Here is a 25,946-nt window from a genome sequence, read left to right on the forward strand (position 1 = left end):
CACTGTTCCCGAGGGAACAGCGCGCGATAACCGAATTCCATGCGGGCGAAGCCGAGGGCAAAAGCTAGTTATCAAATAATGATAAAGTAATATCAAATGAAAACAATTCACAGCCAAAAAGATAAAATGTTAAATCGTTCTGATACGACCTCTGTAGAAAATACGTACCTACTGAATATGAAGAAAATTACATACAGAATGATAAGAGCAAATTATAATTAGAATGGGATTTCGAAACCGGAGAGACGAATTTGTTATTTGTTGTTACAAAAAGTTTATTTGATAATTCTAAATCGGTTTGTGTTGGATTGTTTTTTGACCCGCTTTGTAAGTTTGGCTTTTCAGAATGAATTTACCTTCATATCACTTAAGACGATAACGAAGACGTTAAGGAAATTAATACTCAAGAAAACCTCGCAGATTAAAAAGATAAAGATTAGAAACAATTCAAACTCGTAATAAGTCCCGTTTGAATATCTAATTTGATTGTTTTTTCTTTCGGTCTAACAGCAGTAGGTAAAACTTTAATACCGTAGTTTTTGTAATACAATATGTTCAAAGCTTAGTTTACTTCAACAAATCTTGAAAAAAGATCAATGCTTTAAAGCAAAGAGGGCCTATTAAAAAGATATTTTTTAATGTAATCGATTGTGGAATCTGTGCTACGGAAATAATCTAAAGTGTAGCGCGGAGTGTAGCGCGCCCGCGTAGCCAGTGCCGTCACAGCGACGTAGCAAGCCGGTCGGGTGCTACGACACGCTACGAATACGCTCACAAACAGCTGATGATTCCGCTGCCTTAAAAAAAATAACCTCACTTTCCCGTGCAATGTGAACTTTTCTGTGTCAGTGTTGTGTAATTCTCGTAATATATTTTACACGTATTGATATCATGATTTCTTGCACAGGTATTTTACGGTGGTCGTAAAACGTTGCCCGCAAACGTTTTTGTACTTACGGTCTATTTTGTTTTATAAGGCGAACGTTAACCATTTGGAACTAATGGCCTGTTAAGATAGCGGCACACGATTTTAAGCTAAAGTCAAATATAATGGTTAAGTTTGGGTTTTTACGTCGCTTTTTAGTTCGGGTGGTAGGGTTTATTGTTTGCTTTACGGAGTTAATAACCTGATTAACATGTAAATTTGCTTCGAATAAGCTGAAGCAAGCATTGAAATACTAGGTTTAAATTAACTGACGGTATGAGGGCGAGCAACGGTTTTCGTCTTACATCCTCTCCTTGCTGACAGTAGACAGGAACTTACAAACTTTGCGTACTAACATGTATTACAAAGTTTAACACAAAACCAAGAAAAGCAAGTACTTTCGTAAAGAATAATCATTCAATTTTTAATTATAGGCAGGCTTTCGGAAATATCGTTATTGCCAAAAAAAGTGTCATTATTTATTGCATTTAGTTAAATTAATTGAAAAACAGTATAAGGATTCAATATTACAAAATCAATGGACTAAGTCGAGTGTTGTAAAAAAGACCTTTGTGGGCAGAAGAAATCAATATTAATTAAAAGTAATACTTTGATTTTTAGTCTAAATACATTATACATGTAAAAACCTTCGAACCTCAGAAATAAAGGAACTCATGAGTACCAATCTGGTTCGATATTTTTTTATTTTTTTTCAATAATATACAAGAATATACGCAAAGTTTTAATTGGTGCATTCTCTTTATTAACAAAATAAAAAATCCTCTAAAGGTAGTTGTTACTTTTGGTGAAAAACTAAAATCTGCAATAAAGCACCTGCATTGCGAGCTGCAATGCCAATGGAATTTAAAAATCGATCCAAAAGCTTGTGTTCACCAAATTTTAGCATAAAAAATATCGCAAAATAAAATTGGTTCATTGTTGGTATAAAATATCGTGGAAATTCAAAAATAAATAAAACCATTTTCGACGGTGACGTTTTACGATTGTATTACTTGATTGCACAGTGGTAAGCCGAATTCGATTTTGTATTCGCTTACAATTGATCAGTTTGTTTTATTACAAATTCAATCGTTTATAACAGTTTTTAAATGTGCAACAAAAGAGCGTCAAATCGTTTTTGAAACATTACACGTTAATTTTAATCAACTTTTTTTAAATTCTAGAATTGACTTTCATTTTCTCGGCTTTCGGACAAATCAAAAAATAAGACTTCTTTAAGTACTTATTCAATTTTATGTTGAAGTTTTTTTAGATGATTTTTAAAATCAATTTTCAGTTAGTTATAAATAATTAGATTACCTCAATAAGATCAAAAAGTTTTACCCACATATGTTTTTACACATTACTAGAAATATGTCTAGGAAAATGTTATTCCAAATGACACGTTCGTTTACTTTGTTTTTTTAATATCCAAAACAGACTAACAGATATTGATGATACCTTATGTCTCCCAATTTTTATGGTATTTTGCCCAATAGGCGTCAACGAAACCCTATTACTAAGGCTTTGCTGACTATCCGTCTGTCACAGGACAGCATTTTTTTAACCATAATACATATTTAGGTAAACAAGAGTGTACCTATAAAGTATATAACCGCATTTACAAAGAAAACTATAAAAGAAGAGCGTCCCCAAACAAGACAAGTATTTTGATCGGGCTTTAGTCCTTTTGTGTTCTTTCTTTAATTAAAAAAGTAACTTTTATTATTATATTAGTCATTCTGACAGGAGGCCTGTGCCAAGCAGTAGAACGTATATAGGTTGGGATGATGATGATATCAGTAGCTTAATTCCGTTTTAATTACTTATTACTTTGTTCGCCGTCAGCCCTTTTCGTTTGAAAGAATTAAGTTAGCAGTTTTAGGTCGTCTGTATGCTCATTACACAGCACACGATAGATGAAAACAACAACAAGTACAATTGTATTAATATCAGCATAGGGAACAAATACAAACGCAGGCAAGCGCGAAACCCAATACAAAGATAATATTGCTCGTCGAAGTTAACGACTTGTGTTATTGTAACCAGTAGTATCCGTTATTTTGTGTTTTGTTTATTCTTAATGTGATTTTTATTACGATTTCCGTTGAGTTCATGGTTTGGAAAACAACCCCAATATTTGTTGAACTCCCCACTCAAAGCTATCGTGATTTAATGACCTCATGAATAAAATAAAAATAACATGGACTCAGTTTGTTGTTCGGTATGAAGTAAATTTCCGTATAATTTGGAAAATAAGCAGTGTTTTTGCAGTCTGTAATTAAGTTGCAATGCGGTTGAACCATCGGACGTTGAAACGGGTAAAAGTTTGAGGTTTTTCTTTCCTGTTTTGTATTTTTTTAAAACGACTGCCCGAAAAAACAGTGTTTTGTTTTCATCATTACATGTATCGTACATACAAATATGGTACTCAAAACTGTCCTACAGACAGTGTATTTAAATGGATCTGGCAAATTTCAGCAGATACAAAGATTTGCTTTACTGAACCTTGTAAATGTTTTGATCACTTTTTTGTTTTGACTTTGACTTTGACTTTGCAGGGCTGGTTATTCAAACTAACATAATCATTGCCAGAAACACAATCACTGTATTTTTCATGAATAAAATAAAGTAAAATACCACTAGCTAACAATACAACCTACAGATGAGTAATTCTAAAAGGATTCGGTTTTTTTTCTCCAGAGGCACGCAACGCAACCCTTAAAAACAGCCTGTGCTCCGCTCAAACTAAGCGTCATTTAATTTGTACGTAGTTACTTGACACAGGATGTCCCGGCAAGGCGAGGTTAAATAAAGAACGAACAAACACTGACGCACGCGGTTATTCCCCCGCCACTCGTAACACGCAACCGAGTTACGGGAATTATTACGATTACCGCCCGGAGAATCAGTTGGGCCGTCCACAGACTTACAATCCGTTTTATACATATACCTACCCACCACCAGTGGCGTGGCGTCGTAATAACTCGATTCCAACCGCGTTGTCGAAATTTTATTTATTTATTTATTTCCATTGTTAAGCAATTAAAGTGATACAGAGAAATAATGACCATGATGCCCTGTAAGGGCACAGGGCATTTTTACTTGTATTATTGTAAACACCTTTTCCGAGGAGTTATCCGATGACAAACCTACCTACAACACGTTTCTCTCACTCTTTTTTCCTCTCTCCTCCTCCTCTTACCTCATTTCTCACGGTTTACCTCGCGTATGCCATGACATCTAAGCAATGGAATTAATAAGTACAAATTCTGCACCTATAAATAAAAAAAAGATTACTTTAATTTTGACACGGATCCGCGTCTTAAGCAAACAAGGGGTTAATTGTCTCGATGTTTCAACCCTTTTTTAACTGTCGTATATGGCTACAAAAAAAAACAGATTTCCAGTTATACTTATTTCCCAAGGGATTTGTAACACTAACACAGTACAGGCTTTATTTTACGTTGCTTGACGAACACTTGTACAAAATTTCATGTCTCTATCTCGCGGTTATGACTTTTATTATGAGAGTGAGGCAAACAAGCAAGCGAGACATTAAGATTTTGAATTATTACTATGTAGATCCGGTAGCAATATCGGATTAAAAGTGGTTTGGTTACTAGATAGAATAGAATTATTTATTTGGATAGAATTAGAAATGATGATACTCATATCCGCAGTAGAACTAAGGTTACCGACATACCCCGAAGAATTGCGAAACTAAAATGGCAGTGGGCAGGGCACATTGCTTGCAGGACTGATGGCCGATGGGGTCAGAAGGTTCTCGAAAGGCGTCCGGGGACCGGGAGACGAGCTGTCGGTAGGCCTCCAACAAGATGGAGCGACGACTTGGTTAAGATCGCGGGTTCGCAGTGGATGCGGAAAGCACAAGATCGGTCTAAGTGGAGAGCCTTGGGGGAGGCCTATGTCCAGCAGTGGACGTCTTTGGGCTGACATGATGATGTTAAAGTTATTAGATATTTCAGATGTCGGGCTATCTAAGTATAAACCTAATTTCAACCAAATCCGAAGAATAAGTTTGTGGTGAGAATTTCATTTTTAATACAAGCTTTTTTTGCTGACTGTACTTTTTGTTTATTGTACTTGCATTGTCAGCCAAACTACATTTGCATACCAAATTTCAAGTCGCTACTATTGACCGTGTTGAAGAGTTCCGTCTGTGGAGACGATCCTGGCCAGACTAACAGGATGTCACTACCAGATTGATGAATTGTCACGTAATTTACATAAGTATGCCAATGTTCAAGACAATCTGACTACTTACTGGAAGTTGGTCGAATTTAACTTGCAAGATTTGACTACAGACAGACAACGGGACAGGTGAAACTAAATAAAAGCTTGTAATAACCTAACTAACAAAAAGTTGGAAAACCCCCGACTTTGTCACTTCAATCTCAAAAATCTCAAAAACGGCTAAACCGATTTTGATGAAACATATATATCTAAGAACTATCACTAGAAAACCTGATTTCAAATAAAAGAACGCATTCAAATAGGTCCACCTGTTTAAGAGCTACGGCGCCACAGACAGACACACACACAGATACACATAGCGGTCAAACTTCTAATACCCCTCTTTTTGCGTTGAGGGTTAAAAAGAAACAAATCCAAAAAAAGTCGTGAAGGATTAACAAACACACACAAACTTTTGCATATAAAATATTTGTAGGACTAGCTTACGTCTTACGGCTATGCTTGTGGAAATTTTAGGTAATCCGTCCATATTGCTTGTCACTACGTGTGCTGTGAATAGTTAGTGGTTATTATTTTACAATTTGCTCGTTGCGTTAATTGAAAACACGACGTATTCGTAAAATATATCTATTTATTTCCTTTGATTATCATGGCCAAGATAACTTAACCATTATTTATTGTTTTATCTTTATTAAATGTATTCAATTAAAAACAGTCCTATACTTAATAAACTTATACCTACATAAAATAAAAATAGAACCTAAAACTAAAACAAATTACATAAAGGGTACCCCTTAGGCAAGGTCCCAAAGATGCTGGCAGCGTTCCATCTTTGATTAGCTACACTAATTCTTTGTCCGAGGAAGCTGCCAGCTCGTCGGTCACCTGTGATGTCTTCTAATCTTTTCGAAATTTCTTAACTTAACAATGATCTGTAATTACCTGATAATACTTAGGTGACGTAAGTATTTTTCCAGTAAGTAAACGTTATTATTTCAACAATGCCCTCTTTTATTTTTCTTTCGTAGCAGTTATTAAAGTAATGATAAAGTCCAAGAAGTTTTCGAACAAACGATACTTTGAAAGTTATTTAAATGTCTAGCCAGGAGGAAATCGATCTGGATTCCAAACAGTAATTGCCATAACCTCTAATAATTGTTTTATGAAAAGTCTCCATGTGAGTGAAATAATTTATAAGTGGATCAATTCAATTTATGAATCATGTTTTTCTTTTACTGGCAGCATAAATAATGTAAGCAATCAGTTTAACACCTAAGTATTTTGTAAATATACAGCGGGAACTATGCAATTTTCCGGGATAAAAACTATCCTATGTTCTTTTCCGGGACTCAAACTATCTGTTTACTGAATTTCATCTAAATCTAATAAATTGTTTAGACGTGATGAAGTAACAAACAAACAGACTTACAAACTTTCGCATTTATAATATTAGTAGGATGTATTTGTATCTGTTCCATCATGGAGGTTTATAACAAAACTTTGGATGAACCCCACACAACGAAACAAAACACAAGTGTTTTAACCTATTTTTTAGCAACTTTGATAAGTTTGAAATCTTCAGTGTACCTCTACAATTCTCTATGTAAGCAAAAGACTAACTAGTTTAGTTGTTTATTTCCTTTTAAAGCTCCACAAGAGGATTCATAAGTGTAATGATTGCTATATACTTACGGGAAAGGTTTCTTTCGCTCTTTTTGTTCTTCTTGGCGTTATCTCGAGTTGGCACCCTGCATGCCTCGCTCAGTCTGTACATTGTGCGTGGTTCGGGATATAAATCTCAAAGAGCTTACACAAGGCAGTACATTATTAACGAATTGATACTAGATTTGCTGGGTAAAGTACTTATTTACGCCTATAAAAAGTACGTGAACGAACGGATAAACGTGGTTAAAGAACCTGGCTACGAAACTTGTAGTCCCCGGTTCCAATCCGGCCGAATTTTTGTATTCGAGTATTGAATTTTAACGAGTCTATACGAGTCATTTGTAGTGTTAAGTACAAGCTTTTCTCCAACAGAAAAATGGCAAAACTTAGACATAATAATTTAAGTACTTTTAAAAATAAATAAAGATAATTCTAATAAGAAATTGCGCCACCGATGTGAGTGTTGTTACAAATGATTAGTTTTGCAAATGTTGCATTTGGTCAAATGTAAAAACGCCATTTGTAAAACGAATCATAAAAAAATGTTTTGGTTAGACATCCCTCAACCAGCTGTAAACTAAAAATTTTTTTTAATTAAATTTAACTTAAGTATGCACAAAAAAGTCTCATTAAATTTACTCAACCCCATATACAAGATAAAAGCCTGTAAAATTGTATATCCAACATCATTACGCCATTTTATTTTTTCGAGTGGTCCTAACTCTACCCTTACCCTTCCGAACGCGAATACATTTCAAGCCTCTTTTTGTTTCCCTCATCCAGTAATATCTGTCACGTAAAACAGATTACGTCGCGAATAAACCCAAATGCCTGTCATAATAACCGCGGTTTATAAAAACACACCTCGTAACAGTTTTAGGGCAAAACTCTGCCAGATTTTCTCGTGAACGACCCTTCACGAAAGTAAGAACACTTTGAGTGCTTAATTATTTAACTTTGAGTGCCTTTGACATTTTACTGTAACCGTTTTCTTCGAAACGGTTATTTTATTAGGTAAATAACTGATGTAGCGCGATGCTTTGGATAACCTTATTAACGTTTATGTCTGCTTAGATACCCGCCTGTTTTGAGAGAGAGAAAGAGAGAGATACATTTATTTACACATATTCGATACACATAAAAATACATTACATGGAAAGAATAAAAATAACATCGAATAGTATAAAGTGGGCCCCACTCAGCATAATGTTACGGCAAGCCGCAACGCTGTTTTTCAGTGGGACCCAGTTTTGCGATTCATATTTAATTTCAATTCTCTTTAATAGTTCACGTTTTGTGTCTTGCAGCGAGAAATACATTTAAATGGTTAAATTTGATATAGATAACTAGCTTTTGTCCGCGGCTTTGTCCGCGTAGAATTCGCGCGCTGTTCCCTCGGGAACTGTGCATTTTTCCGGAATAAAAAATAGCACATGTCACTATCTGGCCAATCTCTATGCCAAAAATCACGTCAATCCATCGCTTCGCTTCGAAGTGAAAGACGGACAAACATACAAACACACAAACACTCACACTTTTACATTTATTATGGTATGGATTAAAGAACAAAGCAATTATAATTATTTTCTATTTCGATTGAAAACCACTCTGGAATATAAATTGCAACATGAATTAAAGTTAATTATGAAAGTCGTTAGTTTTTACATCTCTACGTTACGTACTAATAGACGTATCATCATCATCATCCCAGCCTATATACGTCCCACTGCTGGGCACAGGCCTCCTCTCAGAACAAGAGGGCTTGGACCATAGTTCCCACGCTGGTCCAGTGCGGATTGGGAACTTCACACGCACAATTGAATTGCTTCGCAGGTTTGTGCAGGTTTCCTCACGATGTTTTCCTTCAGCGCAAAGCTCGTGGTAAATTTCAAATGTAATTCCGCAAAAAAAAAAAAAAAAGTATAGAAAAAATAATTATAAATCCTTTTATATCCTTTTCTGTACATTTTCAAACTTCGCCCGCTATAGTATTCGGTCTTTATCACTCTGGTGCTAAGTGCAGGATATCCTTCCACGGACTCACAGTAAACTTTGAGGAAACGTTACCCACAGAGTAGCAACTTTGTCTTTGAAATAATATGAAAGTCGCTAATGAATGAAATTTCCCAAGCGTTTGAGTAAATAATAATATAGAAACAGTAGCTTACTTTATTAAATTTTATATTTTGTTATTGTGTCATCGCCATCGCTATGTAAGTTGCTGCTTATTATTGAAAGCAGTTAAGTACTTCATATTAATTTGAGCATATTTTTACGTTTACCTCCTCTGAGACCCGCCATACAACAAAAATTTACACCGAAATTTAAAACTTAATGTCTCATAGATAAAGTTGTTTTTTTTTTGTAAATTTGAATGATACAGAGAAAATGACACTATTCCTTTTTCAAAAGATTTATGTTCTATTGCTAACAATGTGTACTAGTATTATCACTTTGAACCCTAGGAGGTTAAATTAATGATAGTAGTTGTTATTGCAAGTAAAGTTTTGCAGAAATATAATTTCGAATCTAGACCGTTACAGGTAAATAAAGTGGTTAAAGCCGCAAAAGTTTTAAAGTCCTATAATTTACCTTTTAATACACTAAATTTATCTTAACAGTAAGGCAAAATTTGTTTTTAAAAAGAAAGTGCCCTTAAGGTGTCGTAAATGATTAGTTACCTTTACTACCAAGATACTGATAGAAATAATAAGCATGACGTAATTTTATTGCTTTCTGTACGAGTGGCCAATGCATGACCTAAAATGCGGTAAAAATACTGTAGAGCTCTGTTTCAGCACTTCCACAATCTGTCCGAATATTTGCATCGTCCAATTTCTTCAGAATCATCCTATTTCCAGAAATAGCTCGCGTAATCCGGTACGGATAGCATCCAAGTCTCCAGAAGGATCGGGTTAGCGATAAGAAAGTAAATTATTGCCACACTGTTGACCGCAACGATCCTTGGCACCAATCGATTGTCCGAATGGTGTCGACTTTTACGAGTTTTCTGTTTGTGTTGATGACAGTTTTAGGGGTCCCCGCTGGAGGGTCCAAGTGAGCTGACGAATCGGTTTATCCTTGTTCAGACATGTAATTCTTTCTGTAACACGTTCTTTTGATGTTAGTGCAAGTCTGCTGTTTCTTGGTATCCATTCTGCCATTAAAAGCAATTATACGTCCGATTCTACATGACATTTTATTACTCTCAATACATACTACATACAAAGCTAGTTTTACTTCCCTCGGATAAGTTTCTGGTATTTTATGTGGCAGATATCTGTTACAAGGTATATGTATGAGGAAATTATCATTGAGTAGTTAAAGAGGTCTCTGCTGTGTACTTTTTTATAGAAGCATACAGTGGTAATAACTACCACAAAGCGGGGTATTTATTGAACTAAGTAGGTAAGGCAGTAGTCTTATAGTAGTAGCAAAAGTTTATCAAACCTGAACCTACGAGTACATAATGTGTGTCAGGTATCTATACTCTAGTAATGAACCATACCTGTTTATTTACAGGATATAAATTTACGCTGGTATATCGATGTATACCGAAATATCTGGAGATTATTAAAGCTAGGCATCAACTCACTTTCTGTACCCAGTAGAAAATTTATCATTAAAAACCGTTACTGATACAAATTTGACTGCATGTTATGAAAATTCGACTTACCGTAAAACGGGGTGAATAGAAATATTCTCGGGTTTTTTTTGTATGGCTACAAAAAACACCATTATCACTAAAGCCAATTACTTTAGTTTTTAGTATTAAGTTCAATATTTGTTTATTTTGCTTGCAACACGCGATAGTCGTGAAGTTAGTCAGAAGTATTAAATATTTTAGTGCAAAGAGAGACGTCACCAAGGTAAGAAATAACAGTAGCAAAAACTTTTTTATAATACTGATTTTAGTGATAATTATAGTGTAGTGGCGTTTTAATCTAGTTACCCGGTGTTTGCACTATCTGAATAATAAAACTTTTGACCGAGTTTATTCATAATCACGTGTAATTGTTCAAAAGTAATTTCATAACCGTTTCGGTTAGAAATTGAGGTGAATAGACACGGCATACGGGGTGACTAAATGCGCTATATGGGGTGATTAGGCACGCTATTTGAGGTGAGAAGACACGACAATGGGGTGAAAAATAACGACGGGAGGGGTTAATAGAAATGAATATGTTAGGGTTCTCAAATCTTTTCGGCCTCTACAGTAATGTACTATTATTTTTTATTCCTTTGACACGGTCCTATCACCCGCATATTTTTTTTTTCACAATTATGACAACTCTGACTGAATTTGAGTGAATTTTCTATTCACCCCATATGTCGTGTCTACTGACCCCGTTTTACGGATTTGTAAAAATCTTGTGTTTTTTTTAAATTTTCGCTATACCAAGAACAATAAGGCTTATTTTTCTGATGCAAACTCGGAGAGCTTGTTAAGACTCACAAAAGAAACACAATCTTAGGTCCTTTACTACATATTTAAATTCATTCTTAAAAATAGGTTGGAAGTTCAAAATCGTGTCTACTCACCCCGTTTTACGGTATTCAAAAACGATTTCATACTGGTAACTAACCATACCTTTTGTGTTAGTGTCCATGTTTAGCAATTTTTAAGGGAGACATTTTTTAAGTCAGAATAAATTGTTCCTCAATGAATCTGGTTTAAATTGCCATTTTAAACCTTTCAAAACTAAATTGCGACTTTTTAAAATTAATTCTACTTTCGTTCATTTTATCACTTTCTTGGAATAAAAAGGATCTTTTTGTCTCTGGGCACCCTTTCGCAAGTACCTACTATCGAAGTCACGCTCTATTAAGTTCGCGATGAGCTGATGTAATCACTTCACATCTACCGATAGCTGATTGATGCTAGATTTTAAATTCACTTTTTAACCAACTTACAAAAAGTAACTTCTCAATTCAGTTGTATTTTCAAACACCGACGTCTACGAGTATAGTAATTAATAGAATTTTGAATAATATGGGGATCGCTTTAAGGGGAAATCACATGTAAAATTAATATTTTTAAATAAATAGTTTAATGGTACTTAGGATCATAATCATCATTATTTCAGCCGTAGGACGTCCACTGTTGGACATAAGCCTCCCCATAGATTTTGCCAATTGAAGGGTCTGCCAAAATGATCTATCATTTCAGTACATCTACCAAGTCGTCGCTAGACGCTCTCTGTTACCCACTGAGTGGTTGTGGGAGACCACTTCATTGGGTGCATGCAACAGGGATGTTTAATCCAGACTCATTTTCGCTTCGCAGTTAAGTACAGTTCATTTGAATAAATATATTTTTATACACTAAACTGGTCAGCGATGGACTCTTTCCTGACCCCATAGCTAGCCTAATGAAAAATATGATGGGTATTTGGTAAGTGGTGAACATGTGTGAGGTCAAATGTGTAATTCACTGATTCATTAACAGCTATGAATCTAGTGACTTGTGTAACTTTGTTTGCGATTAAAAAATACAAAAAACTACATTTTAATTTATTAAACAACTTTTTATTGTTTATTACATTATTGGCGCGTATTGAATGCATAAATGTTAAATACTGACCTTTTTTTATACGACTGTATGGAAAACGAGCAAGTGGGTCTCCTGATGGTAAGAGATCACCACCACCCATAGACACCTGCAACACCAGGGTATTGCAGATGCGTTGCCAACCTAGAGGCCTAAGATGGGATACCTCAAGTGCCAGTAATTTCACTGGCTGTCTTTCTCTCCTCGCCGAAACACAACAGTGCAACCACTGCTGCTTCACGGCAGGATTAGCGAGCAAGATGGTAGTAGGAATCCGGGCGGACCTTGCACCTGAAATTGCATCAGACAGGGAATTTAGTAGGTAAAGAGAAATGCTTTCGTGTAAGCAACCAATGTTAGCAGTGGAATAATATTTAACAGTCACAGAAAATTCAAACTATTCTGCACCATTAATCTCAAATTAATATTAAAAGAATTAGTCGAAGATGCCAATAAAAATCCAGTTATTTAATGGACACCTTATGCCACTTAAAAGTTTATTTCTGAAAATAATTCACCTTTAAGCTTTAGCTCGTTCGTGCCTAACACAGAATAATTGACGAACCAATCCAATCCACTACAAAATTTTATTTGGTCTGGCTATACAAACAAACAAATAACGACCAAGCTCTTTAAACCAACTACTGTATCGATCAGATGACACGTGAGGTCAACATTGTAGCCATAAGGCCTCGCTTTTCTCATCGGAATTGATTTAATCTTAAATCTTTCAACTAGCAAAATTCTTGTATATTGTATTTATTTGCTTCAGTGATCTCGAAAACAGTTTTAACAATTTCCATGAAATTTGCTAATGGGCTTATGTGTTCTTATCTCTGAGAAAAAAAGCATGTTTTCCAATTTAAGTGATTTTATTATACTTTAAGTTTTTTCATGCGCAATAAGATCGGTAATTTCGAGTAGTTTTTACAGCAAGTTTTCATAGCGCAAACTAAAATCTTTATACACACAACTGTCATTACACGTTTTATGTATCCTTATTCAACAGTGGAGTGGAGTTTTACTAATAAACTAATAAATTACACTTATAATAACACAAAACATGGATTGTGATTTTTGTAAATTCGTTCAGAGAACAACAGAAAAGATCAACATATTATTAATCTCATAACTAACTAACACAAATGATTAAATATTGGTAAAAATAATCCAGCTAGAAATAAAGACATGATAAGAAGAGAACAATAACAACGCAAGCCTAAGTATTCCACAAAGCTATAATACCACCGCTTATGAAGAAATATTTTCAAAGGTCGCGCTTTAGTCTTAATCCTCCACAAAAACTGTCCTTTATATTGTACTTTATTGTGTTAACGTAAGGAAGACGGCGCATAAAATAGATTATGGTACTTTTTTTTTACATCATGAGAACGAGATGTTTTTGCAGGCTCGCGGTAATGTTATGGAACTTGGGTATAATCACCGTGTAGGGTAAGTAAAACCGTTATTACTTCCGTTATGAAATATAATCGTATAAATATTCATGGTGTAACAGAAATTAAGGAATTCGAAGATTTTTTAATTAATTTCGCCATAGAATAGGTACGGTCTAGGACTTTAATCCCTGATCCACCATGAAACCATTTTACAGTAAACGTCATAGTGATATCGCATAACAAGGAAAATCATAATGACATTTCCTTTGATAAGTTTCCGTCTATTGCATCTACAGTTCAATTTAATGTTTCGACTAGTCAAGATTAGTTTGAGCTCTATATACATATATATCACTGCTCTATCTGCTGCTCTACTTGTATATGTCGGCGGCCGATCGTAAAATCTGCCAAATCACGAAATTTCTAGGCATATCGTGAAATGAGGGACATTCGCCGTATCGTTAAAACTCACCGATTTTCCTAGTGACGTTTAAGCAGATCATGAAATTCCTAAGCATATCATGAAACGCCGCCATTTCAAGATTTGGCCAGTTTAGGCAGATCATGAAATTCCTAGGCATATCATGAAACGCCGCCATATCGGTCCTGGCACTTCGCCGGCGGCTGCCGCGGCACGCTCGCTCGGCTCGTGTGTTGTGGTCACAATTCATACTAAAAACTCCTCGCTTCGATTGTCGTATCTAAATTTTTCTTTTTTTTTGGCATATCACGATATGTGCCCGGTATAGAGCTAGGAATATCAACGAATGCGTTGCTCTAATCAATCTGCCCTATTGTTTCTCAGGCACATCGTGATATGCCTGGCCAACTTTTAGGCATTTCATGAAATGGCGCCATTTCATGATATGCCTAGTAATTTCGTGATCTGGCGGACTTTACGATCGGCCGCTGACATATATATTTCAATTTCAGCGTAACATTTCACCGGACAGTATTTTGGGTGATCTAATTTCAAAAATATAATTTAGTATTCCACATAATTTACAAAAAAAATCACAAAAAATTCATACAATTTCACACTATTATTCAACTTTTACGGTGTCTCGTAACTTAAGAATTATATATTTTTTACTGCCCAAAAAGCTTTACTTGCGTAGCCGCTATCGTACACAAACAATAAAAATATATAATAAAAGTAATATGGAAGCGAAAACACGGCTGAGAATGCCTCAATAAAATAAACTTAACAGCAAGTAGGTTTCATAAAAAGAAAACAAACGTTTTCGCTCCCCACAAATATTTTCCTTTCTACGGCAATCGGAACCTTTCCGAAGAAATGTTTGAACTTTTTTCTTTTCGTAGGAATTGTAAGCAAATCACTGTACGCAATCAATAAACTTAAAATAAGGAACAAAACAACTGAATACAGATTGCTTTAATACTCGAGTTAAGATACCTCATATATGTACTTATTTAAGCTTATTTATCACATTTCCATTTTCTCATTATACTTTTCTTGTAACTGAAAAATTCTTAAGTTATTCTGTAATTAAAACTTCTGCCGTATCTTCGTAGTTTCTTTCATACATAATTATGCTTTATTATCCATCAGAACATGTAGAGTCTGTTTAATCCTACTAATATTATAAATGTGAAAGTTTGTGTGTGTGTATGTTTGTTACTCCTTCACGATAAAACGGTTGGACGCATTTAGATGAAATTTAGTAAGTAGATAGCTGGACTACTGGAATAACACAAAGGCTACTTTCTATTCCGATATTCCCACGGGATAGGGATAAAATATCGAAATAACACTTACTCATCTTAGTCATGAAATTTGTTATGTAGGTAGCTGGACGTCTAGAATAACGCATAGGCTACTTTTTATCCCGATATTCCCACGGGATAGGGATAGAATCTTGAAATTTCTACCGCTGGATTTAAAGTCTTGTAATTTTGGACAGTTGTTCTTAACACAACCTCAATGAAGACCACGATATAAAATTTGGGAATTCCCAGGGGGATATTGTAAAATCCCCGATTTAACGCGTGCAAAGCCGCGGGTAACCACTCTTACTTTAATAATTCATTTACCCTTGTGTTACGGACAACTAGAATAACTAAACAGATTTTTTTTCTCGGCTGGATGGAAAACGAGCAAGTGGGTCTCCTGATGGTAAGAGATCACCACCGCCCATAAACATCTGCAACACCAGGGGTATTGCAGATGCGTTGCCAACCTAGAGGCCTAAGATGGGATACCTCAAGTGCCAGTAATTTCACCGGCCGTCTTACTCTCCACGCCGAAACACAACAGGGCGAGCACTGCTGCTTCACAGGAGGATTAGCGAGCAAGATGGTGGTAGCAATCCGGACGGACATTGCACAAGGTCCTACCACCTGCAAATTTATTATATGAATATGCGTTATTGGTTGTTTTTTGCGATAGTCGAAGATAACCTCCATAACCTCGACATACAAAATAAGTACTAAAATTATTCCCAATTGCAAAATTGTATTATATTCTTAAGAAAATTACCAAATATCATGTTATGATCTTCATTTACTAAAGAATCCTATGTAAAATTAAGACTTTCCCTTTAAGTTAAACTCTTGTTATTAATTAATTGATTATAGTTAGGCTGTGAGATGTTATTTTATATATTTTGGATTTTATTCTAGACTTAAGTTCTTTGTGTATTATTCTCAGTAGTCACTAATTAATTAATATTAATTTTGATCATTTAATGTCTTCTACATTTGCTTCAGTTTTCACGTATCTGTATTTCGTCGACCGTGAGATAATTCACCGTACTAATTAAGCTTATTAAGCCCAAGGTAACGTTTTCTACAATCTCTTTTGCCGTGATAACATAAAAGTAAATGTTCATTTGAGAATAACAGACTGAATACAGGAAAATTATTGAAGAAAATTCTTACATCAAATGTAGTGTCGAAATAGGGACTCATCAAAAATTATTTCTTGAATTGTCATCACCATTGTCATTACATCAGCCACAGGATGTCCACTGTTGGACCCCTCCCATATACCTATACTTCCAGTTGCTACGGTTGGAAGCAGTGGTGGACGTCCTACGCTGCGTTTGCCTATCCGCGGTCTCCATTCGAGAGCTTTGCAGCTCCGACGGCCATCTATTCTTCGTGCTATATGGCATGTCAACGAGTTAATTCGCTTGACTATATCGGTGACCCTCGTTCTTCTACGTATTTCCTCATTTCTGAACTATAGTTATATTAAACATCCTTGTATTACTTTTCGTTTTATCAAATACTAGCCTTTATCTGCGACTTTACTTACATTAACCAATTCGATTTTGCATTGAAATTCACTAATACTATTAGCTCGTACTATATTATGCAATAGGGCCCAGAAATAGTAAGCGAATCACTATATAATACTAATTAACCTATGCATTATTCCACACGTAACCCTTATACTTTCGCCATGTCTGTCTGTCTGTCTGTCCGTCCGTCCGCGGTTGTTAGAAAGCTGTAATTTTGCACGAATATATATGTAAACTATGTCGACAAAATGGTACAATAAAAAAAAAATTTTTTACAGTACCTCCCATAGACGTAAAGTGGGGGTGATTTTTTTTTACTCATCCAAGCCTATAGTGTGGGGTATCGATTCATTGATTTTTTTGCGAAATATTCTACTTGAAAGTGCAAATTTTCATTAAAATCGAGGGTCCCCCCACCTCTAAAATCTAAACCGGTAGATGGAAACATTTGAAAAAATTCAGGATGGTAGTAAGTATATCAAACTTCCAAGGAAAACTAAAACGGCTAAGTTTTCTTGTCAATTATTAGTAGTTTTACTCTTAAATAGCAGCCTAAGGTATAAAATATAACTAAACTTGGAAGATTCCGTATAAAATACGAAATCCTTAGAAAAATATTAATAATTTTTTGGTAATGGCTACGGGTAACCCTATTTTGGGCGTGTCCGATACGCTCTTGGCCGGTTTTGCGTGATGGAGTAACGAACACACACGCACACGCACATACGCATACTAATAAGTTTCCCCTTTATAATATGAGTTAGATAAACTGCTCTTTATCAATACACCCTCAACCCCCAAACACAAATAGAAACTCACCTTAAAATGTTACATTTTAATGTTAATTCAACATTAATCCATTGCGAACCCTCTGTCTTAAATACCTGAAAAGTTTTGATAGCAGTTTACGCCTCCGCTTTGAGTTGGGGTTTTGGGGGAAGTTTTTATGTGAAGATTAATTATAAAGGTAGACAGGGTATTGCCATCAAAAAAAATCCCTTTGCATCCCCACGTCTTAGTGCCGTCGTAATATTAAAAAGTTTGTTTCATGTTTCAATTTGCTCGGAGTTTTCGTGGCTTTGGCTTCCATAACTGCATGTTGCGTTAATGAGGGCTATCGTTTTTAGTCTCACTATCTAGTGCGCCATCTGGCGCACTGCTGCGTGAGGTTTTTAAGTATGGCTTTCAAAGTCTGTTATTACGGGCGTGAAAACAAAGTTTAGATTAAAATCATATTTAATACACCTTAAAACCGTACCATAAAAATGTCGAGCATGCCACAGTGTTGCATAGTCCCCGTTTTGTTCGGAAAAAAGGGAGGACAAAGGTTTCCGAAAGACAAAACTGTCTCAAAACAAAGACATTCATTGCCCCGGAACGCATATTTGCCATAATTAATTTCAGATATTACAAAATATTCACACAATTATTCTAATTATAAATAAACCCGCGTAGCTCACTCAAAAACTATGAGATTTGACATTTCGGAGACCTCACGCTACACTAGCGCCTCTAGTGGCGAATTCATTCGCGATAGCCCTCATTGAAGGAAAAATATCACCATATTTATATTATCTAACCGTGGTGGCCTAGTGGTTTGACCAATAGCCTCTCAAGCAGAGGATCGTGGGTTCAAACCCCGGCTCGCACCTTTGAGTTTTTCGCAATTAATGTGCAAAATTACATTTGAAATTTACCACGAGCTTTTCGGCGTAGGAAAACATCGTGAGGAAACCTGCACACACCTGCAAAGCAATTCAATGTTGTGTGTGAAGTTCTCAATCCACACTGGGCCCGCGTGGGAACTACGGCCCAAGCCCTCCTATTCTGAGAGGAGGCCTGTGCCCAGCACTGGGACGTATATAGGCTGGGGTGGGTGGATTTAATCTAGGGTAAATGGGTGTTAATTAGGCAAGCGTGCTCCATCTTAGATCGTTTTCACATTATCCGATCCGATATCATATTGGACGACCATGTGCTGTTTTCACATATTTCCGACAAAATCGTTCCGATACGGCCGGCTCAAAATGGCCGCCACGCACCGGGCTCTGCGCACGCAGAGACAATTTAGATACACGCATAGTGGTTAAGCGCAGCCTTATTTCTGTGTAAAAAAATTGTGCCGATGAAGATTATTTTGGAGCCCTGTATCGTAACCGAAGCTTTCTGATATCCAAAATAAAACACCAAGTGCGAGTCGGACTCGCGCACCGAGGATTTCGTAAAAAATTTGCATGTATCTATGAATATCCAGTATCAGCAGAGCCTTGCTCTTAAGAAAATGTATGTAGGGTGGTTAACCAACAACGCAATAAAAGGGGTGTATGTTTGACCCAGCGGTCAAACATAACACACTGTCCGCGTAGAATTCGGTTTTCACTATCCCGCGGGAACTATGCAATGAAACTATCCTATGTCCTTCCCCGGGACGTAAACTATCTGTATACCGAATTTCATCTAAATTCGACGTGAGTAACAAACAAACAAACAGACTTATAAACAGTCTCATTTATTATATTATATAGTGGGATTTTGGAAAGCGAAAAATAAATTGTGACTTGTTTTAACAGGATCACGAGGATTTTACGCCTCGAAAAATATTTGTGGCCGTAACCGAAACCAGCATAATAAGCATTTAATTAAATGTTTTACCCATATATGCGATATATGATATCAAGAGATATGCCTGTTAACATAATTTTGGTTACCATTTAACACATAACCCATAACAGCAATGCTATTCATGTTGAGTGGCTTGCCAACAAGCTTATTAATGAAACGGACACTCACATTACACCAGCCTCACTTAAGTTACAGCTAAATAAAACAAATCAGATGAGGGTTTTCAATTAATCATTCCTCACAACCAAACCGCTTACGGACAATACCCTCAGTCAAGTCAGCTTATGGAACACAATCGTAAACAATGACTTTGCTTATCATGGGTATTATGCATCGTACAATTACGTTCACGTGGAGACGTCTTCTTTGTCACGTTTAAAGCCTATTTACCCTTTATAATGGGTATCTGGGTTATCGAGTTCTATGCTTACATTCAATAGATCGACGTCATCTGTGTCCCTCTTTCGACCTTCTTTGTATTGATACGCAAACTGTTGAGCTGTTTAGGAATTTTCATAAAAATAACAGATAATGTGAACGGATGATCATGTTTCGCATGAGTTTTCGGAATTATTTTATAACAGTGCGTGGAGTTTTAAATAGCTTATTGTTGCCTTGTTCCAGATGATATTATAATATATTAGCAGATAAATAGCGTCAGTTTTAGTGAAATAGTTGTAAACAATGATGCCAAAAGTAAACGAAAGAGTGCGAACTTTTTCAAAGTAAAAATAAAACGGAAATAATACTTATTCGAATCCAAATAATGACGTTGAGGTGATAAGTGATATTCAAAATGGCGATGGTGATATCACAAGCGACTAAAGCTGCGATTGGTGGTTTCCTGGCTCTGATGGTGCTTGGTGCTGTGTTGGTGGTCGGAGCAGCATTCGGATGGTTTGATCCGAGGCGAGAGGATGAAGACTCGCCAGCAAAGATTAGTGCAAGGCTGCAAGGGCGGACATCTTTTGTGACACATCGAGCTGTAAGTAATACAATTTAAACTTATTTTGGGTAGTTACAACACACTGTCTCGTATTTTAAGAAAATTTGAAATCGACACTAATTTTACCTGAATTGTAATTAGTTAACTACGCATGACTGATTTAGGTACTTCCTTTTTTTAACCCCCGACGCAAAAAAAGAGGTGTTATAAGTTTGACCGCTATGTGTTTGTGTGTCTGTCTGTGGCATCGTAGCTCTTAAACGAGTGGACCGATTTGAATGCGTTTTTTTATTTGAAAGCAGGTTTTCTAGCGATGGTTCTTAGACATGTTTTATCAAAATCGGTTCATTATATAAATTAGTTATTAAACTGTCACATTTCGACTTTCTACCTGTTAGTTATCATATAAATCATGCGACGATAGTACATTGTTACGCCCATTGTAGATGAATATTAGTACAAATACCTAATTATGAGAATAGTATCAGTTCAGTAAGCAGCGTTTAATGTGACTTAATCCACAAAGCTTTCTAGCTTATGTGCATAAGTAGTATGTTCTTTTTCAGAAACAAAAAATTTGCTGCTGGAAAAAATACTTCCGAATAAAGTAAGGTGAAAATACCACAAACAGGACTTATCACGCTAAAACGTACGTTATGTTTGTGGTATTTTTGACTATGAGTGAAAATTACTAAAGTTTAAAACGTTATAAAGTAAGGTAAATAGAGTCAACGATAAAGTTCTCTATCAGACAGAGAATGCACCGCTTCTACAGTGTGCTTGAGTCGAATACACTTTATTTTTGTCCTCACGAACAAACGTATAGAGGAGTTTCACTTTGAGAGCAGTGAACTCTTTGAAATGCAGAACTCGCAAAAACAAGTAGCAAACAGGGGGCGTCTAGTGGGTACACCTTCAAGCGCAAGCTGAAGGAATACTTATTGACGCTCCAAAAATCCTTTCACTAAACCAGCACATTGAGTACGCCAGCCTGATGTTTTTGAACAACTTATTTGTCCCTTGTTTTTTACTTATATGTTTATTGTAGTTTTTTTATTTCTTGTTTACTTACAATAAAATATATTATTTATATGTCTTAATTTTATTTATGTGAGTATATTTGTGTATCATTCCGCGAGTCACAGACGGTTCTGACAGAATATCAGCGCTGCAGGCGTCTAACGCCTCAGCATAATGCTGAGTCAGCGGCCGTTTCACTTGCGGGGACACACAAAATCATATATTTTAATTTTTGTATTTTTTTTTTGTTTTATTTGTGTTTGCTGTTGTTGTTTTTTAGTTTGGTTGTATTTGTGTGTCTTTGTGAATGTGAATAAATGTCTTCTATTCTATTCTATTCTATTCTATTCAAACAAAAAAAAACCTAAAATACATAAAAATCACTGCTCTTGTTAGGAAAGCACCTTAAGACGAGTGAATACGGACCGAAACAAATTCATGCTAGTTTATAGTATCTCGTGCTACCTTTTTTGCTCACACTTCATTTTCTTTTTGTCGCACCGCAGCAATTTATAGCCAAGTCTGTTGCTTGGAAAAAGGCAGCTTGGGAGAGTTTGTGATATAATTTCGCTTTTTGCGCAAAGAAATGCAATATGCGGCCAAGTTTGAGGCAATATTGGTATTGATTAAACTTTGCAGCCTAAATTAAAGCACGTTAGACTAATGTTTTAAAAAATGATTAATAAATCGTTATTTTCACTTCTAATTATTAACGTCAAGTACTTTGTACAATTAGATGATATACTTATATTATGTGATGAATATAAATCCATGGGGTAGTTGTAGTTAATAGGTATTCTAACTAACGATAAGATAACTAATAATAACTATGTAAGGGCTTTCTGGAGCGATCAATCGATCTAGCTTGATCTTAATATCTGAGAAAATGCATGTTTTCGAGTTTGAGCCCGGCTGAAAACATTCATGTCAAAACCAGTCAGTCTTCGTTTTATCATAATTTAATCTCACATAGTAAGATAAATTTTACTTTCAGTTTACTTTTTTATTTCATTATTTAATTGTGGCTTCTTTATGATTTGCGGCTCGGGATATATCCCTGACTGACAGCGATATAAACAAGCAGAAGCAACGAGCCTGGTGCAGTCTCGAGCGATAAGTCTGCTGCCATATAATAAACGTTGGCACATTGGCAAGGCATGGCAACTAGCGATATTATGTATTCTGAACATAGTTTCCGCCATACCAGAATTTTAGGTCGATAACGAATTTATGTGGCCGCTTGAAAAATTTAATCACATATACTGCGCAAAAAGAGCTTAGGTTATCCAGTTTTTTTACCCATATATTAAATTATTAAAAGTTGCACTGTTTGTTTGTGGTAATTGTTTTACATATTTGGTAATAAATGCATTTTTATGTCAACGCAATGCCATAGTAGCTTAGTGGTTTGAGCTATGGTCTCACAAGCAGAAAGTCGTGGGTTCGAGCCCGGGCTCGCACTGAATTTTTCGAAATTTATGTGCGAAATTACATTGAAAATTTACCATGAGCTTTACGGCGAAGGAAACATCGTATGTGAAGTTCCCAATCCGCACAGGACCCGCGTGGGAACTACGGCCCAAGCCTTCTCATTCTGAGAATAGCTCTGTGTCACGCAGGCAGACATAAATTCGCTGAGATGATGATTATGGTGAATTCATATTATTCAAAACATATTTAATATTTATTTGTTTTAGATTATATACAATAGTTTCGAATTATAGTTTCAAATTTCAATGACAAGTTCAATTACTCGTATTAAAAGCATTTAAATTATATTATTTTGCTGATATATCAAAAAGCAAAAGTGTGAAAAAGAATGATAAGTTAAACTTTTTTAGACACAAGCAAACAAATGCAGTTAATGACTTCTCTTCTTCGTGTCTTCCGTGTCTTGAATTTTTAACGCATTACGTGTATACTGTTAATTAAAATAAGCTGTTAAAGGAACGCGTTCTAACGTGATTACGGCCAGCATACGAATTTTGTTTTAGGGCTAAGACACAAAAGGAAACTTTTTATTCCACTTTTCTTTATCATTTTGCAATCTTAGCTATTTGGGGAGTGATGGCAGCGATGTGTTTGTTACACCTACATTAAAAATAATTTTTTTTTATGCCAGTACTTTTTGTTGACTTGCATTGCCATCTAAAGTATATAATATTTCTGTAGGAACAAAATGTAAAGCCGATGCATTAACCATGGAGGAATTCCATCCATCTTGTTACCAGATTTACATAAGTATGCCAAAATTTAAGACAATCTGAGCTCTGAAAGTGGGTTAAAGCTTGTAAAAAAGCTGCAGTTCACAACAAAAACAACAGTTCATTTTAAAGAACTTTACAATGCTTCAAGTCGAGTACTGCCTTTTCGCAACGTAACGTTTGCCAACCTGTTTCATTTCGCAACTTTTCATTTCGCAAACTCTATAACTGTAAATATTTCAGGATTTATTTCAGGGCCATCGTGTAGAACCCTTTAGGTTAGGTTAGGTTTGTTTTATAAAAATCCTGAAATATTTACAGTTTCAGAAATATTAAACAGTTGGGAAATTAAAAGTTGCGAAATGAAACAGGTTGCCAAACGTTATTCGCCGAAACATTACTAAACCGCTTCAAGTATAATGCGATGTATAACTTTATCCAAATGTTATTTAAAACTGTGACTATTTAATGATTGTTAATATATTTTTGGATATTGTTATGAAAATATTGTAGTCAATAATATGTACGCCAAAGTTGACATGCATATCCGAATACAAGATAATTTACAGAACCACCTGCAACTAGTTTTATGGCCTAAATTGACACTATTGTATGATGTCCATGTACTTAATAAATAAATCATCTACCTAGAGGTGCTGTCATCACAATCACAATAAGACATTTCCCTAACGATAATAACGATTAGACGACGTTAAACTCAATTTAGTCCCAAATCACTAATATCACAGCCGAATCTTGAAGAGGTTACCTTTCCCTTAAAGTCACATCGTAAGAACACTTTAATATGAACACAATCCCATTTCTATTGGATTTCGGTTAGGATATCCCTAACCACAAGACGCATTATCCTCGAGGAGGCCATTGAAAGCAGACCTTCACCCAAACTGGCTATCGGTCTCATTGTATTCAATATACTTGTACAACATAGGTGGTTTCGTTAACGTGAGGTGGGCATAATAGTGTTAGCTTATCAATTAATTGACAATAGTTGATAAGTCAAATTTAATGTTTTTTTAACCATCATAATTATAAGTACGTACTTCACATTACGCAAATCTGAACTTTTTACCGTTCAATTCAACATATATCGAAAGATTTTAACAATTTCCAGTTCTTTACAATTCGCGTGTATCAATTTTATTGCGCTAACATATTCGTATCGTAATGTGGACAGTTCCCATTTTTGTACAGTTCTTTATTTGATTTTTTAGTACTCATTTATTTAATTAGTCAAAATAGTAAAAATTATTTGAGTTTATTTTTGAGTGGTACACCTCCCTCCAACCATGTTAAATACTCAGGTAAATCATTGCAACCTTTTGTACCATCTACATAGGTGCTCCTTTTGAGTATGTAACTAGAGGACTACGCATACTGACACAACTATTAAAGTCATACTTATAATTCTAACCATATTATATATTGATATTGACGATGATGATGATGATTATAACGAATAAAGATTTTTGACGCAAACCAGTAAATTAATGTTCTTGATAATGAGGTCACTATTGACACTGAATCATTAATCGAGGTGATTTTAATCATGCCGTTGAAAACATCGATTGAATAAAGCGTTTAATCAAAACACATGAATAACGAGCTTAAGGTAAAGATGTAACGATCGTTAACGATAGGATACTAATAATTTATTAAAATCAGTGTGACGACTGGTTTTAGTGAAACAACGTTCGTGACTAGAATCATTAAGCTTGCTTTTTGTGGATCACTTAAAATTGTTCGCTAGGTTGGGGGTAAGGCATAGGAGCCAGCGGCAAAATTCTACATGTACGCTTCATCATCATCATCATCATCATCATCAGTCGGAAGACGTCTACTGCTGAACAAAGGCCTCTTACAACGGCACAATGAACGACAACTCGCCACTTGCCCGCAACTCTTACGATGTCGTCAGTCTACCTAGTGGAAGGCCTGCCAACGCTTCGCCTTCGGGTTCATGGTCGCCACTCGAGGACTTTTCTCCCCCGACGATTATCTGTTCTTCGAGCGATGTCCTCTCATGTCGAGTCATATACGCTTAGACCTCTTAAGCTACACAACGGATTTTTATGCGGTTTTCATTATCAGTTAGATATTTGCTAACAAATATA

The 25,946-nt window shown here is 35.7% G+C and overlaps 1 protein-coding gene across 5 annotated transcripts in view; it reads left to right on the top strand.

Moving 5' to 3' along the window:
- Window positions 1-721: 721 nt before the first annotated feature.
- LOC141430564 (uncharacterized) overlaps window positions 722-25,946 on the top strand; it is a 57,377-nt gene continuing 32,152 nt past the window's right edge. Inside the window, exons 1-2 of one of the 5 annotated variants that reach the window (XM_074091330.1) lie at window positions 722-907; window positions 20,269-20,629. In XM_074091330.1, coding sequence (XP_073947431.1) covers window positions 20,441-20,629 — 189 coding nt within the window. In that variant the 5' untranslated portion in view covers window positions 722-907; window positions 20,269-20,440. The remainder of the gene's footprint in view (window positions 908-20,268; window positions 20,630-25,946) is intronic. The other 4 variants (XM_074091333.1, XM_074091332.1, XM_074091334.1 and 1 more) reach the window with 4 other exon arrangements.

Source organism: Choristoneura fumiferana, chromosome 8 (assembly GCF_025370935.1).
Source record: "Choristoneura fumiferana chromosome 8, NRCan_CFum_1, whole genome shotgun sequence".
In the NCBI taxonomy this organism is placed as follows: Eukaryota; Metazoa; Arthropoda; class Insecta; order Lepidoptera; family Tortricidae; genus Choristoneura; species Choristoneura fumiferana.